The sequence below is a fragment of the Girardinichthys multiradiatus genome, chromosome 15 (genome assembly GCF_021462225.1).
Source record: "Girardinichthys multiradiatus isolate DD_20200921_A chromosome 15, DD_fGirMul_XY1, whole genome shotgun sequence".
Lineage (NCBI taxonomy): Eukaryota > Metazoa > Chordata > Actinopteri > Cyprinodontiformes > Goodeidae > Girardinichthys > Girardinichthys multiradiatus.
Genome location: NC_061808.1, coordinates 34367971 through 34381794, shown reverse-complemented (window position 1 = coordinate 34381794; position 13824 = coordinate 34367971). Strand labels below are relative to the sequence as shown.

Below are 13824 nucleotides of genomic sequence, written 5' to 3'. Positions count from 1 at the left end.
TGTGCTGGCCAGATTTGAAAGAGATCTTTCATCTTCCTCTTCCTTTGACAAACGAATCGGTCCAGTCAGCACAGCTGCCTATCTGCCGCCTCTCCTCCTCAGCAGGTCTCCTTTAATCCGAACATTTGCTGCACTCTCTTCCATCACTCCATTTATACTTGCTTCCTCAGCCTGTCAGTGCTATGTTCTCTTCTCTTTTCCAGAGTTACGCTCTCTAGCCTTTCCTTCTGATCATCACTTTCTTCTCTGACTCTTTCTCTGGCTAGCTCTTGCCTCCCAGTCTCCACCCCATTGCTGTACCAGCCAACCCCCCCATTCTGTTTAGGTCTTTGCTCCTCCTCCTCTGTGCCTCATCTCCTTCTTCCTTCCGTGTTTCTTTGCTGCATAACAGAGAATGACATGTTTAGCAGTCCCCCTGCTCTTTCCTCTCATAGGAAATCACTGTCCTGAACCATTTCTACATGAAACCCCTGCGACATCCTCAAAGATGTGAAGCTATTTGTGTTTATAAATGTTGCACAGAGACATGACAGCTCTCATATTATCACCGTGATCACAAATCTGCAAATATCTCAAGTCATCCTAGAAGAAAATGAAAGAGTAATTTACAGTAATGCATTTAAAACTATGGATAAGCAGGGTCTCAAAATAAAGTGTATGTCAGGATCTGGGAGTATCTGTTTTTCTGTTTCTTGCCTGCTATTTACTCTGCTTAGTCCATAGGTGGCGTGGGAGCTCATGGGCTCACAGGTGACAGGTGTGGCTAATCCTGCTGATTTCTGCTGGGACCATTTAAGCAGGAGGCCGCCAGCAATTTGACGCCTGAGTGTTAGCCAACAGTGGTAACAGACTCATGCCAGTCTCTAGTGATTGAGCTTTTGTGTTTTTTTTTTTTTTAAGAGCTTTGACAAACCTTTCCTCCTTCTCAGGTTACTTTCAAGCCCTGGCTCTGTTTTTCAGTTTGTTTCCTGACTTCTGGATCTAAGATTCAAGCCTCCAGTTACCTTTTCAAGACAAACTCCAAGCTGGCAGCTTCCTGGCTCTGCGATCAGCTGGCCACAATCATAAGCGAACCTTGTTGACCCTCCAATGAGCTCACAACTTCCCAGAAACTTCCTTCAAGCATCTATAGACCTACTTATCTTGGACATAACCCTTTTCAGTCTCCTCTGGTCTCATGCTCTTAGGCTCCACATCTCTTTCCTCCTGGCGGTTCAATCATCTCCTCCAGTAAGCGTTTCATATTACTTTACTGTTCTAGTCATCCCATCGCTCAGTACTTGCCTGTTTCCCCTTCTCTGTGCAGTTGGTGATCTACTGGTCCTAGTTCTCTCGTCACTACTCATTCCTGTGAAAATAAATCTCTTAAAAAAAAATTAAAAATCTGTAATATTCTCCTGAGCGTATTTCTGCAAGTGGGTCAGATCCATTTCTAGAATCATGACAGTGTAGCGTTTTGGAATTCGAACATACAAGGACAACACACAGTGCCTTTCAAAAGCATTCACATCCCTTGGTGTCTGTCCAGCAGTCAATTGGACGAGAAGTGGGGTACGCTCTTGACATTATTTAACTAATAATAGGAAAATGGACACAGCACATCAAAAAAAAATCTGCTAATTTATAACAAATAAAAAGCTAAAACACGATAAACAGTCAGATAAAATCTTTTATCTTTTTATGGGAAAGCTGCAGTAAACTGTAATGTTTTAATTCCCAATTTAAGGGAGCCAGCAGTTTCCACCTTTCTCTGGTTTTCAGGGAGTTTATTCCAAAGATGAGAAGCACAGAAAGTAAATACCACCTCTGCTTGTTTTATTCTGGCCATTGAAAAACTGATTTAGCAGGTTTACCCTGAGAGTTCTACATGGGTCATACCTGACCATTCTCTAAAATGGATTTAGGCCTAATCCCTTTTAGTGCCCTATAGACCAAAAACGAGAGATGTAAAATTCTCTCTTTCTACAAACAGGGATTTAAGGACTGGTGTGATATGATGTATTTTGCTAGTGTTGGTCAGGACTCTGAGACTCTGCATTTTGGATTAGCTGTCTGATTTAGTTTTACAGACAACAGTGAAGACACCTTTACAATAATCTAACCTACTAGAAATAATGGCATTTGGCAGTTTTTTTTCTGTATTCTGGAAAGGCTTTATTCTGGCAATATCTTTAAAGTATTAGTAGGCTGATTTAGTAACAGACTCCAAGCAAATATTTATGTCTGACTCCAGAGCCACACCAAGGTTTTTTGCATGCTCTGAAGTTTTTTGACTCACTGAGTTTAACCAAGTGTTGATCTTTGACTTTTTAAATTTGGGGACAAGAACAACATCTTCTGGCTTTTCCTTAACAAGCAGGAGGAAGGTAACCTTTACACTTGGGCAAATTTTGGACACATTCACTCAGTGACTGTAAGGGACTGTGGTCATGTGGTAACCGAAATAAGTTTCATTAGCATATGTGTAAAAATAGATTCTGTGATATATTATGAGCTAGGAGTAGTCTAAAGATATTGAGTAAAAATGTCCATCCTCATAGCCCTGAGGAACTCTACATGTTATCTCGGTTCACTCAGATTTTTAACTGTCTAATGACACAAAGTTGTTCAGGACTATCAAGTAAGATCTGAACCAATTTAGGTCAGTACCACACATTTCCTCTTACTTTCGAGTCTATCCAACTTATTCTTGGTGTTCTTGATTGTGCGTGAAACCTCTGCATAGCTACAGTGAAGCAGTTTGTTTTAGTGGCTCATGTGTAACAAGCTGCATTTTTTTAACAGTAACTGCCTTTCGCTTTAGCTGAATTTCTTCTTTTTAGTCTTTTTTTATTATCACACATATGGAGACATGTCCACCCATGACTACTTGTTGTGCTGTTCCTGGCCAGCATCTAGAATCAGATGAAGCCTAGCATATGGTTTCATCAGGTGTACGTTGAACTCGCACCCAAAGTGAAATTATTCCTGTAACCTTTGGTTCATTCTCTGTTTCAACAAACAAGGGTTTAATTTCTTAAGTAGGGCTTAAGGAATAAAATTGGAAGAAAGGCCTCAAGACCATGTTTGCTTTCCCCTTTTACTTAGTAAAAAGCCTATGGAGGAAACTTCTTACCAGACATAGTGGATCAACCACCAGAAAGGTAAGGGTAGCGTACTTATTATGGATGCGTCTCTAAAAGAGTGTGCTGCATTAAATTTGTATGTTTTTCCTAAATTACTGAGCTAATTCTTCAGGCCAGATCAAAAAGTACTCATTGTGATAAAAACGTTTCTACTTTGAAAGCTCACTGTTGCTGCAAAGGAGTGAAAACCAGAGCCCCCCATCAGCACACATACTGTAGAACCGTGTGTTTAACATGGATCAGTGCCATAATCTGTGGATGCCACATTTCTCTGCACTCTGTGACTTTACAGAACCTGCGACTCCGGCAGTTTCTCACCTTGCTTTCACTGTCTGCTCAGTCTGTGTTCCCACACTACCGTTGTGGCAAGTAACGGGTGGGGGGGAAGGAGGTCAGCTGACATGCTGCAGATTTTCATCTTCTCCATTCAGAATACTGAGACGGCTAAGGATGCTGTGAATTCTGGGCCTGAACGGAGTGTCGTTGGGAACTTTAGAGTTTGAATACCACAAACCGCTGGGCTAACTTTTTTTTAGACTGTCAGCTGCTGGTTTTAAAACGGCTCTAAGGAAGCATTTCAGGAAGTTGTACTTGTGATAACAAAGAGGACAGACATCTGTGCTGTTTTTAAAGTAGAATGGCAGTCATTGCAGGTAAGCAGTTCCCAGGAGGAGGACAACACTTCGACTCAGAGTTTGTTTATGTTTTCCTTTATGATGAGCTCTCAAATGTGCAGGCTGACCTGAAATAATAGCCATGTATAAATGTTTCTCTGAAATTAGTGTTTTATTTGTTTAAAAATGTCCCTGGAAGGGGTTTTCATACAGTTTGTTGAACATCTTTACCCGTTTGACATTTATATAATGTTTTTTTCCTCCCTATACACACTGATTTTCCTCTTTGTTTTATGTTTTGGCAAATATCAGTGCAACTCCACTGTAATCATCGCATAGATGAAAGCTTTTAAAATGTTCTTCCTGAGGTTAATTGTTTCCAAATGTGAGCAGATTTCTTTACCAGTTATGAGGTTGGATGGCTTTTTAAACATATGCTACCTTTTTTTAATATTTGGCTCTGTACGCTTTTGAAATCCCGTTAAACGTTTCTACACGTGATAAAGGAGGTTGCAACAAGACGAGACACTGAAGGAGGATGTTTTTAAGTACAGTACTTGCATTTATACTATAAGATAAACCAAGACAAAGTAATGCATAACTATGAAGCGAGAGGTGATACATGGTTTTCATTACTTTAGTCTGGACTTTTGACTGGGCCATTTTGACACATGAATATGCTAAACAAAGAAGAATATTTCTTTTCTATTTTCTAATCATAGAGAATAAACAACATATGCTGTAAAGTATTGCTTCACCCCTTTTGAATCATCGAATTCAGTTGTTCCAGTCACTTCCATGGAGACAGGTGTATAGAATCCAGCACATAGTAGGTAATGCAAAATAAAAAAGGGGTTCAGAGAATGCTGAAGGGCACATTGCAGAGAAGTGACCCACTTTCTGCAGAGTCAGTGGCTACAGACCTCCAAACATCTAGTGGCTATGAGATTAGCTCAAGAAGAGTGCCTAGAGAGTGTACGCCACCACTAAATTCTGGAACAGCATAGCGGTGTTATCTGGTGTGACAAATCAGGCTTCTCCATCTGGCAGTCTAATGTACAAGACTGGCTTCAGAGAGCTGCACTTGCCTGAATTGTGGTAAGTTTGCTACAGAAATGATTATGCTTTGCCTCTTTTCTCAGGGTTTGGAACTGGCCCCTTAGCTCAAGATAGGAACTCATAATGCTTCAGCATATTAAGATATTTTATGCTATTTTATGCTCCGAATTGTGTGAGACAGTTTGGGGATAGTCCCTTCCTGTTTCAACATGATTGTTTATCAGTAGACACAGCAAGGTCCACTAAGACATGGATGAGCGAGTTTGATGTGAAAGAACTTGATTGTTCTGAACAGAGTCCTGAACTTAACCCAATAGAACCTCTTTAGGTATGGAGGCTGTGAGGTCTTGTCCAACATCAATGTCTGACTTCACAGATCCTCCTCCTCCTACGCCTAGAAGAATGGTCAAACATGCCCACAAACACACTCCTAAACCTAGTGGAAAGACTTACCAGAAGAGTTGCACTGTTATAGATGCACAGAGTGGGCTGACATCATACAACCTATGGATTAAGAATAGGATGTTCTCAAGTTCACATTAGTGTGAAGGGAGACTGGAGGTCAACCTCTTTTCCAGCCTTCAGCAGATTTCACTCCAGTGCCGCTCTGTATTTAGTTCCATCCATCTTCCCAGCTTCTCTTTTCTTGCTGAAATAAAACATCCCCACATTATAAAGGTACCACCATTTTTTCTTCAAGTGATGATATTGTGCTAAAGGTGTTATCATTGTGTTATTTTGCTGTCTTTATGTTGTTCCAGTAAATACCATACGCCTGTCTATGTTCCCTCCTGCCGTGGCATAAGGTAGAAGCCATTAAGGCTGATTACCCTCTGATGCCTTTGTGTCCAACTGTACTCAAACGCTGGTCATTATTGATTGGTATCTAGCAATAGACAATACATCTGAATCTCAAGAGATTCTTTACAGTATTTCCTGTCTGTGATTGTATATTTCAGTCAGTATTAACTCAAAAAGCCTAAGAACCTCTCTGTGAGCATTAAAACCAGCTGTAAGGAGAACAGCCCGGAAAAGAAACTGCTTTTTAAAATGTGCTGTAGAAATATAGAATGCTCTCTAGGTCACATAAAGCTAAAATACCTGATTGGAGCACTATACTTTTGTTTGTGTCTAATGTACTCAAAGAGACTCATATTACTTTCTTGTTGATGTGTTTATATTTCATTCTTTAGTGAAGATGCTGCCCTTGACACAGTTGATGTTGGTTATTCTTAGTATGGTGCAGGCGGTGGCAAACTGCCCTGGTGTCTGCAAATGCTCAAGGAAATCTGGCCCAGAAAAGTCTGAAGTCAACTGTCACAAAAAGGGCCTTCGTACCTTTCCCTCCAATCTTCCTTCTGACGCTTGGATCCTCAAACTGGGTAAATACCTTTTGGGTGACCAGGTTGTCCTTTTGAATATGTCTAAGATGTGCTTGAGTTTATCTGAAATTTAAGTAATTTATTATTTGTAAGAATAATATTGTTTTCCCATTGTTGCAAAAAAGGTGAGAATGGCATCACAGAACTAAAGGCAAATTCATTAAAATCAGTTCCCAAGATTGAGAGCATCAACCTGGAGCAAAATACAATCAAATCCATCCACCCCAAAGCATTTTCTGGTGCAAAACAACTGATGCTACTCAATCTTTATGGCAACCACATCACAGTCCTCCCTCCACGGGGGTTTCAGGTAAGAAGAAAGAAAAAGACAGTGTGCTCCTCCTTTCTGCACTGTGATCTAACCAAAAATCTGTTTTAACCTTTTCTGTAGGACCTCCTGAACCTTCGTTTTCTCATGCTGGGCCAGAACCAGATTGGCATTCTCAAACCTGAGATGTTTGCTGGCATGAGGAACCTCTCGGATCTTGACCTACCTTATAATGCCCTGACAGCACTTCCATCTAATGTCTTCAAACCTTTGATTGCCCTGAAAGTTTTGGACCTTTCTCTGAATCGTATCCAAAGGATCTCTCCTAAGGCTTTCACTGGACTCAGACAGCTCTTGTTCCTCAACTTGGACAATAACAGGTCACTATGATGTATGGCATATAAGTGTAAAAAAATCAAATACATGGGCATGATGAACACACAATACATCACCTTGCAACACAATTTTTACACGGTTTTTCACATTATGTCACATTACAATTACAAAATTAAAGCTGCAAGCAACATTGAAAGCCTTTGGCCTTTGGAACGACTGCGGGAGTCTGGCATCGCCTCCTACACACCACCTACGATGACACTGCTTCACTTCAACATGTCGCCACTAGGTGGCACTGTGAGCAACAGGTCAAATGATCTTCGGTCATGCACAGTATTGGTCTGGCGAGAAGCATTCAAAATTTGGAGTAAATCAGACCTACCAGATGGAAGCTGCACTCACTTGTTTGTTAGTGGGCAGGGCTAAAACAACGTCATGAATAGCTTGTGCCAACATGTTCAGCATTGATCCATGATGATGTATACTACATTTGAAATGGATCTGATGATGTATGAGGGAGATAGAGCACTTAAAATGTCATAGGGGGCGCTGTTGATCCAAATTTCAGTTTAATCCAATAGAGCTGTTTGCGGCCTGACAAAGATCAACCATAATCGGTGTGGAGTAAATCGGACATTCCTAATGGAAGCTGCACTCATTTGTTTCTTAGTGGGCGGGGCTAAAGTGATGTCATCAATTGACTGTGTCAACATGTCCATCATTAACTCATGATCATGTATGCCACATTTCAAGTGGATCCGATGATGTATGAGGGAGATATAGCCCTTGAAGAGCCCTAGGGGGCGCTGTTGATCCAAATTCCAATGTAATCCAATAGAGCTGTTTGGGGGCTGACAAAGATCAACCATATTTATTTTGGAATGAATTTTCTAGGAGGTGCTGTGGACGAATTAGGCCACGCCCACCAAATATGTCATCAGATCTCTGTTGGGGACTGGACTAGGATCAATCACATTGAATTTGGTGCAGATCAGATGATGTATGTGGAAATTAAAGCCAAACGTATGACCATGGCGTGATGTCACACTTCGCCGCGCCACCACGGCCACGCCCTTTTATGAAAAGTCTCTGTGCTTCAAATGAAGTTAGACCCACTAGTTATCTGTCTTCTGACACAGTTTCAAGTTGATTGGGTCAAGAGGGTTAGAGAGGCACCTTTCTAAGTGAAAAAAGTGACTTCCTGTTCTCAGGGGGCGTGGCTTTGATGATGTCATTATTTGACCAGATAGGAATGTTGGTGACCTGAGAGGTATCAATAATACCTGGTTTGGTGTATTTCATCCAATTTATGTGAAAGTTATTGCTGTTCGAAATATGCGGCGAGAAGGCTAACTTTGAGGCCTGGTCCCGCCCCTTCAACATGCTCAAAAACTCACAATTTTGATAACTTTTAATCCCCAATGCTTTAACTACATACTGACCAAATATGAAGCCGGTAGCTCAAAATCCCTAGGAGTAGTTCGTTAAAGTTCAACATGTAAGAAAAGTGAAAAACGTCCAAAAATGACTCTTTGACCCTGTTGGTTTTAGGGCATACCTCCAAGAGACCTTTTTTCATGATTTGGGGAGATCTAGCTATGTACCGAATTTCAAATTTCTCTAGGACTTACCAGTTGGCCTATCTCACTTTAGGGGGCGCTGTAGAGCCGTTTGGCCACGCCCATTTTCAAATCCATTAGAATACGAAAATTTCACTAGGGGGACAATTTTCAGAGAAGTTTGGTGACTTTTTGAATATGTTAAGGCCTCCAAAAAGCCGGTTCATTTCCCAGATGAATAATAATAAATGGAGCAACACTTACAATAGGCCCTTGCAGGCACGGCCCTTGCAGGCCATCCTGGTCCTTGCAGGCACGGCCCTTACAGGCCATCCTGCTCGTGCCTTATAAGGTGCAAACAAAATCTAACTTTTTGTCTTACATGCAAAAGCACTATGTGTAGCAAGGACCGACTGTGCAGATCATCCTCAACACACTGTCCCCATCATGAAAGGAAGGAAGGTAGTTGGTCAGAGATGATTTTAAGACAGATAAAGATAGGTACAGGGCAATGCTGGACGCAACTGTTGCCTCCAGCATTGCCCTGTATTTTGATATTGGATGCTGCGAAAGATCTGACTTCCAGCAGGACAATGACACTGAGCATAGAGCTAGAACTACAATGAGATGTTTTAGATCAAAGCCTTTTCATGAGCTAGAATGGTACATCAAAGTTCAGACCTAAATCCAATTGAAGACTTGTATGGAAATGTTCACAGATGCTCTCCAGCCATTTGGACTGAATCTGAGATATTTTGCAAAGCAAATTACAAAAAACAATTAAGTCTCCAGATGTGTTGGTAGAGACATGCCCCTGAAGGATTTCAGAGAAGGGTGGTTCCACTAAGTTTTACCTCAGAGCTGTTGAATACAAATACAAAAGAGACTTAAACTTTAATTAGAAATATTTTGAAAACCATTATCATTTTACTTCCATGTCACAGTAATACTCATTTCTGTTTGTTTATCTCATCAAATCCCATAAAATGACAAATGTGAAATAATTTGAGGGTCAAGAATTCAAATGCACTGTGCTTAAACACATCCTCCTTCAGTAACTCATCTCATTGCATCTTTATTGGACTTCCACTACAGAATAATTCTCTAATATGTGTTTGTCTAACACATGAAGTTGGTGGCTACATTGTTACAAGATGGGGAAAAGGTCAAGGTGTAATAATTAGTTTTCAAGGAACTGCTTGTACGGTATCAAACTAAAATGCTTAATTTTATGTTCATATACTATCATAACTTTTGATTTCTCTAAATTTGTAGTAGGCTGTTGAAGTGGGCAGTAACAGTATGTTGGGTGTTAATAAACTGCACTCCATGGTTGTACAGTGCTATAAGCAGCAGTTTAATACTGCACATAACTAGTGAATTTGATTCCCCAAATTCAGTCTGAAAACTGTCCCATCTGGAGCATTCCGGCCGTTGCGATCGCTGGAGATGCTGGTTCTGGACAACAACCTCCTGTCAACACTGAGTCAGTCAGCTTTGGATGGCCTTACCAACCTGCAGGTAACAACGGCATTGTGGTTCACATACAAAGCCTGAAAAATACCTAAAGAAAGTGACCACATACAGTACTCTGGGTCTTGTCATGTGATCAATTCATGTTGTTAAAGTGAACTGACTTTAGGTTTTCTTTGTAAAGTTCATTAAGTAAAGCAAACTAAATTGGGTTCTTACTGAACCAGGAACTCTACCTGAGGAACAACGAGTTGGAGCAGCTGCCATCTGGTGTGTTCAGCAACATGCCCAATCTTTCCCAGCTTGGACTCAGTGGAAATCGCCTGAAGACAGTGGATGGAAACATGTTCAGCCATATGCCAGGTTAGATGGCCCCAATTCCTTTTCATTCATTCCAGACACCCTGATTAAAGTTGTGAGCAGGTCTCTTTTCTGCTTCACCTCAGAGCTGAAGAATCTATACCTGCACAATAACCCATGGCAGTGTGACTGTAATATTATCTCCTTGGTGAGGTGGATGGGACAGACCAAGGCTACCATGTCCCCACGGGATGCCCTGAAATGTGTGAGCCCGCCGCAGCTGAAAAACAAGAGCCTCAGCAGCCTTCAACCAGGGAAGCTGCAGTGTAATGCTTAACGTCAATAAACAGACCCCAGCATCAGCTCTGATCCGAGGAGATACAGATATAAATTATTTCATCAAAACTAATTTACTACTTAGTTTTCTTTCCTGTACTAAGCTAGGGTGTGTGGAATGTATATACCAGGATCCTATCTAATGTATTTTCTATGTTTCGTATGTGCCCTTAGATTGTTATATTTATATTCTCATCTAAAACCTCTGAGATAATACGTTGTTTCAGATCCCATGTATGTTTTATTGCTTTTCAGCAGCTTCTGCTTGGGGAATGTTTCAGACACATTCTCTTATAGCATTAAATTCTCTTGGCTTCCAATAATAAATAAGGTTTTAATTGGACAAAGTGAGGACACTCTCCACCAATGAATACCAAGTCTGTTTCCTAATCTCTTAAATTCAGCTCTGAGACGGAACATTAATCTCATAATCTCATATTTCCCAAAGAATCTATGCAAGTATGGAAAGTGAGGGATTACATGCACTAGGATTACATTAATCACGTTTGAGAAGATTTCCTTAAATTTTTTAAATGTGGAGCAGGAAGTTAAGGAAGTAAGCCTACTTATTTGCTGTAGGGAAATAAAACTAAAATAAAAATGGAGACAGTTAATGTAAGGTTGTTCAATCTGTTTCTTTTTTTTATTAAAAACAAAGGGAAAAGGGACACCAAGCAAATATGTTGACAATGGGATTTATTTGCAAATTAAACCATGATTTAGAGTGAAAAGGGAGGTGAATACAGCATAAAAATACAATTATTAAGTTAAGTCAATCAGACTGAACTTTTTCACTTGTCACATTACAACCCGAGCCTTTAATGTAGTCTACTGGGATTTTGTGAAACAGACCAAAGTAGCTCATAATTGTGAAGCGGAAAGAAAACGATTCAATGTTTTTAATTTCTTTTGTCATGATTTGAAGGTTTTTGAGTTTTTTTTAAATCTTGCTCATGGTTTTCTTTATTACCCAGGTGGGACTTTATTAGTTTATTCCTTAGTTTTAGTTTCTTACTCATTCTTGTATTTTGTTCTTGGTGCAATTGAGTTCTGCTTTATCTGTGAGACACTTCCTTAGGTTACATTGTGTCCTTGTATTTCTGTATAAATCCAGTCATGTTTTGATTTTACTCTCTCCAATCAGCTTCATTCAGCCCACCTGCTTCATGTAATCAGTCTCACTGCTTTCACCTGTGCCATGCTCTACATGTACACCTATGTTCTGTTTACTCCTTGCTGGAGTATCCTGTTTACCATACCACACCTGTCCAAGACTGCTATACTAATGCCAAGTTGCTCATGTTCATGTCCATGCTATATCCTGCCATTTCATGTCAAACTATAAGTTTTTATTTCTGTGATTAAATCTTTTGAATTCACGGGTCTGCTCCTGCTCCTGCCTATCTGCCTATCTGCCTGGATTTATGCCATTTTTTATTACTAAAAATCTAAAAAGCTCGGCATACATTTGTCTTCAAACGACTTTACTTTGATACCCCAAAATAACACAGTTCAACCAGTGGCCTTCTGAAATCACGTACCTCGTAAAGAGGCCTCAGAGGTATGTTAGAGAACATTAGTGAACAACCAGCATTATAAAGACCAAGAAACACAGAAGACAGGTCATGGAGAAAGTTGTGGAGAACTTTAGAGCAGGTTAGTTTATAAAACAATATTCCATGCTTTGAACATCTCACAGAGCTCTGTTCAATCAATCTTCTTCAGCAGGAATATGAAGGAAGGTGATATGCAGAACACTGGTGGAAAACTAACTCTATAATGTAACCTGAACACACCACCCCCATCATGAAACAGTGGTGGCAGCATCATGTTTCTTGTCCACAGGATCTCATACAAGGCTTTCACTGGACTCACACAGCTCTTGTTTCTCATGGACTATAACACGGTAACCTAAAATATGGTATTAATGTGAATTCTTTACAAGCTTAAAAAACAAAACAATACATGGATACATTAAACCCACAAAATCTAGCACCTTGCAACATTTTTGGCAGTTGCAATGTGAGAAAATGTTCAAAGTTAAGAATTGCAGCATTCTTAACTTTGAACATTTTCTCACATTGCAACTGCAACACAAAGTCCAGTTCACACTTCACCACAAGTCATGAATGTATGTGGAAGAAGTTATGAGCAAATGTTACTTTTTTTCTTACATGCAAAAGACTCTTTGTGGCAGGGGCTAACTGCATGTCACGCTGAACACATCATCCCTACCATGATAAATGATGATGGTGGCCGCATTATGCCGTGGGGATGCTTTTTTCCAGTAGGGACAGAAAAGCTGAGAAGAGTTTATTTGAAAATAAATGGAGCTAAACACCGGATAATAATAGAAGAAAACCAGTTAGAGGCTGCAGAAAACCTTGGGACTGGGGCGAGTTCCCCTTCCAATATGACAGCTACCAGAGATACTATCAAAAAGATTCCATCAAAACATACTCATGAGTTAGAATGGCCCAGTCAAAGTAGAGACCTTAATACCATTGATAATCTGTAGCAAGAGAATGGCAAAACATTCAGTGTGTAGGTGTTCAAAGCTGCTGGAGACATTCCCCAAAGGCAAAATGCGTATGTATTAACTGTATTAACTCAGGGGACTAAATACAGACACAGATCTTCACTACTCAGTTCTATGTATAAACAAGTTTGAAAGCCAATTTATCATCTTCCTTCCACTTTAAAATATTAAATGACAATACAACAATATTACATCCAATAAAATACAATTAAGTTTGTGATTTACCAGTGTAAAAATCTGAAAAAGGTGAAAAGGTTAAACATGATTAGGGTAATACTATAGTACAGATGTCATTTCAATGCAAAATGCATTAACATATTAAAACAAGAAATGACATGGTGTTTTATTTACACAGTAATGACCAGTCCGAGCCAAACTGGAATGTCCTGCAGGTTCTGCTGCTATAGTAACTCTTTCCACTGGTTCTCTCTGTGTACTGCTATTTCTTTTGTTCTTGCAATCCTCTTAATCACTGACACTATCAGACATTGTTCAGGCTCCATCAATGGGAGGAAAAGAGGCAGAGCATGCAGACATTATGATACCAGCCTAAAGAAGAAAAAGGAAAGATACAGATAGGAAAGGAGGCCAGTTGTTCTGAGATAAGGTTGGTATAGTGCTCTGCGCTTCACATAATTGAGAGCTGAACTCCCTGTACGCAATGTCTTTTGACATGAAAATGCCAGCCTCTCACACCAGCGGAGGAGATAATTTCCACCTGCATTAAACCTGCAATTATGAGAGACTGCCTAAGAACAAACGTGACGGTTAGGCTTTGTTCTGACTTGTAGCTTATTGTTCTGTTGCTGGCTCCTGGAAATAATACAGCAGTC

The 13824-nt window shown here is 40.1% G+C and overlaps 1 protein-coding gene across 3 annotated transcripts; it reads left to right on the top strand.

The window, feature by feature from the left end:
- Nucleotides 1-840: 840 nt before the first annotated feature.
- On the top strand, nucleotides 841-11831 carry si:dkey-1j5.4 (leucine-rich repeat-containing protein 15). Of its 3 annotated transcripts, XM_047388388.1 has the most exons (8): nucleotides 841-1230; nucleotides 3088-3143; nucleotides 5992-6180; nucleotides 6306-6490; nucleotides 6572-6828; nucleotides 9744-9864; nucleotides 10044-10179; nucleotides 10263-11831. In XM_047388388.1, the coding sequence occupies exons 3-8, from the start codon at nucleotides 5997-5999 to the stop codon at nucleotides 10451-10453; spliced, it is 1074 nt and encodes a 357-aa protein (XP_047244344.1). In that variant the 5' UTR covers nucleotides 841-1230; nucleotides 3088-3143; nucleotides 5992-5996; the 3' UTR covers nucleotides 10454-11831. The 3 variants fall into 3 exon arrangements, with proteins under 3 accessions (XP_047244344.1, XP_047244343.1, XP_047244342.1); XM_047388387.1 differs by lacking the exon at nucleotides 3088-3143; XM_047388386.1 differs by lacking the exons at nucleotides 841-1230; nucleotides 3088-3143 and adding an exon at nucleotides 3504-3778.
- Nucleotides 11832-13824: the final 1993 nt, after the last annotated feature.

Coding starts and splice junctions, on each gene's coding strand:
- si:dkey-1j5.4 (XM_047388386.1), top strand. Junction 6,829..9,743: donor CTCAACTTGGACAATAACAG/GTCACTATGATG, acceptor CCCCAAATTCAG/TCTGAAAACTGTCCCATCTG. Junction 9,865..10,043: donor ATGGCCTTACCAACCTGCAG/GTAACAACGGCA, acceptor TTACTGAACCAG/GAACTCTACCTGAGGAACAA.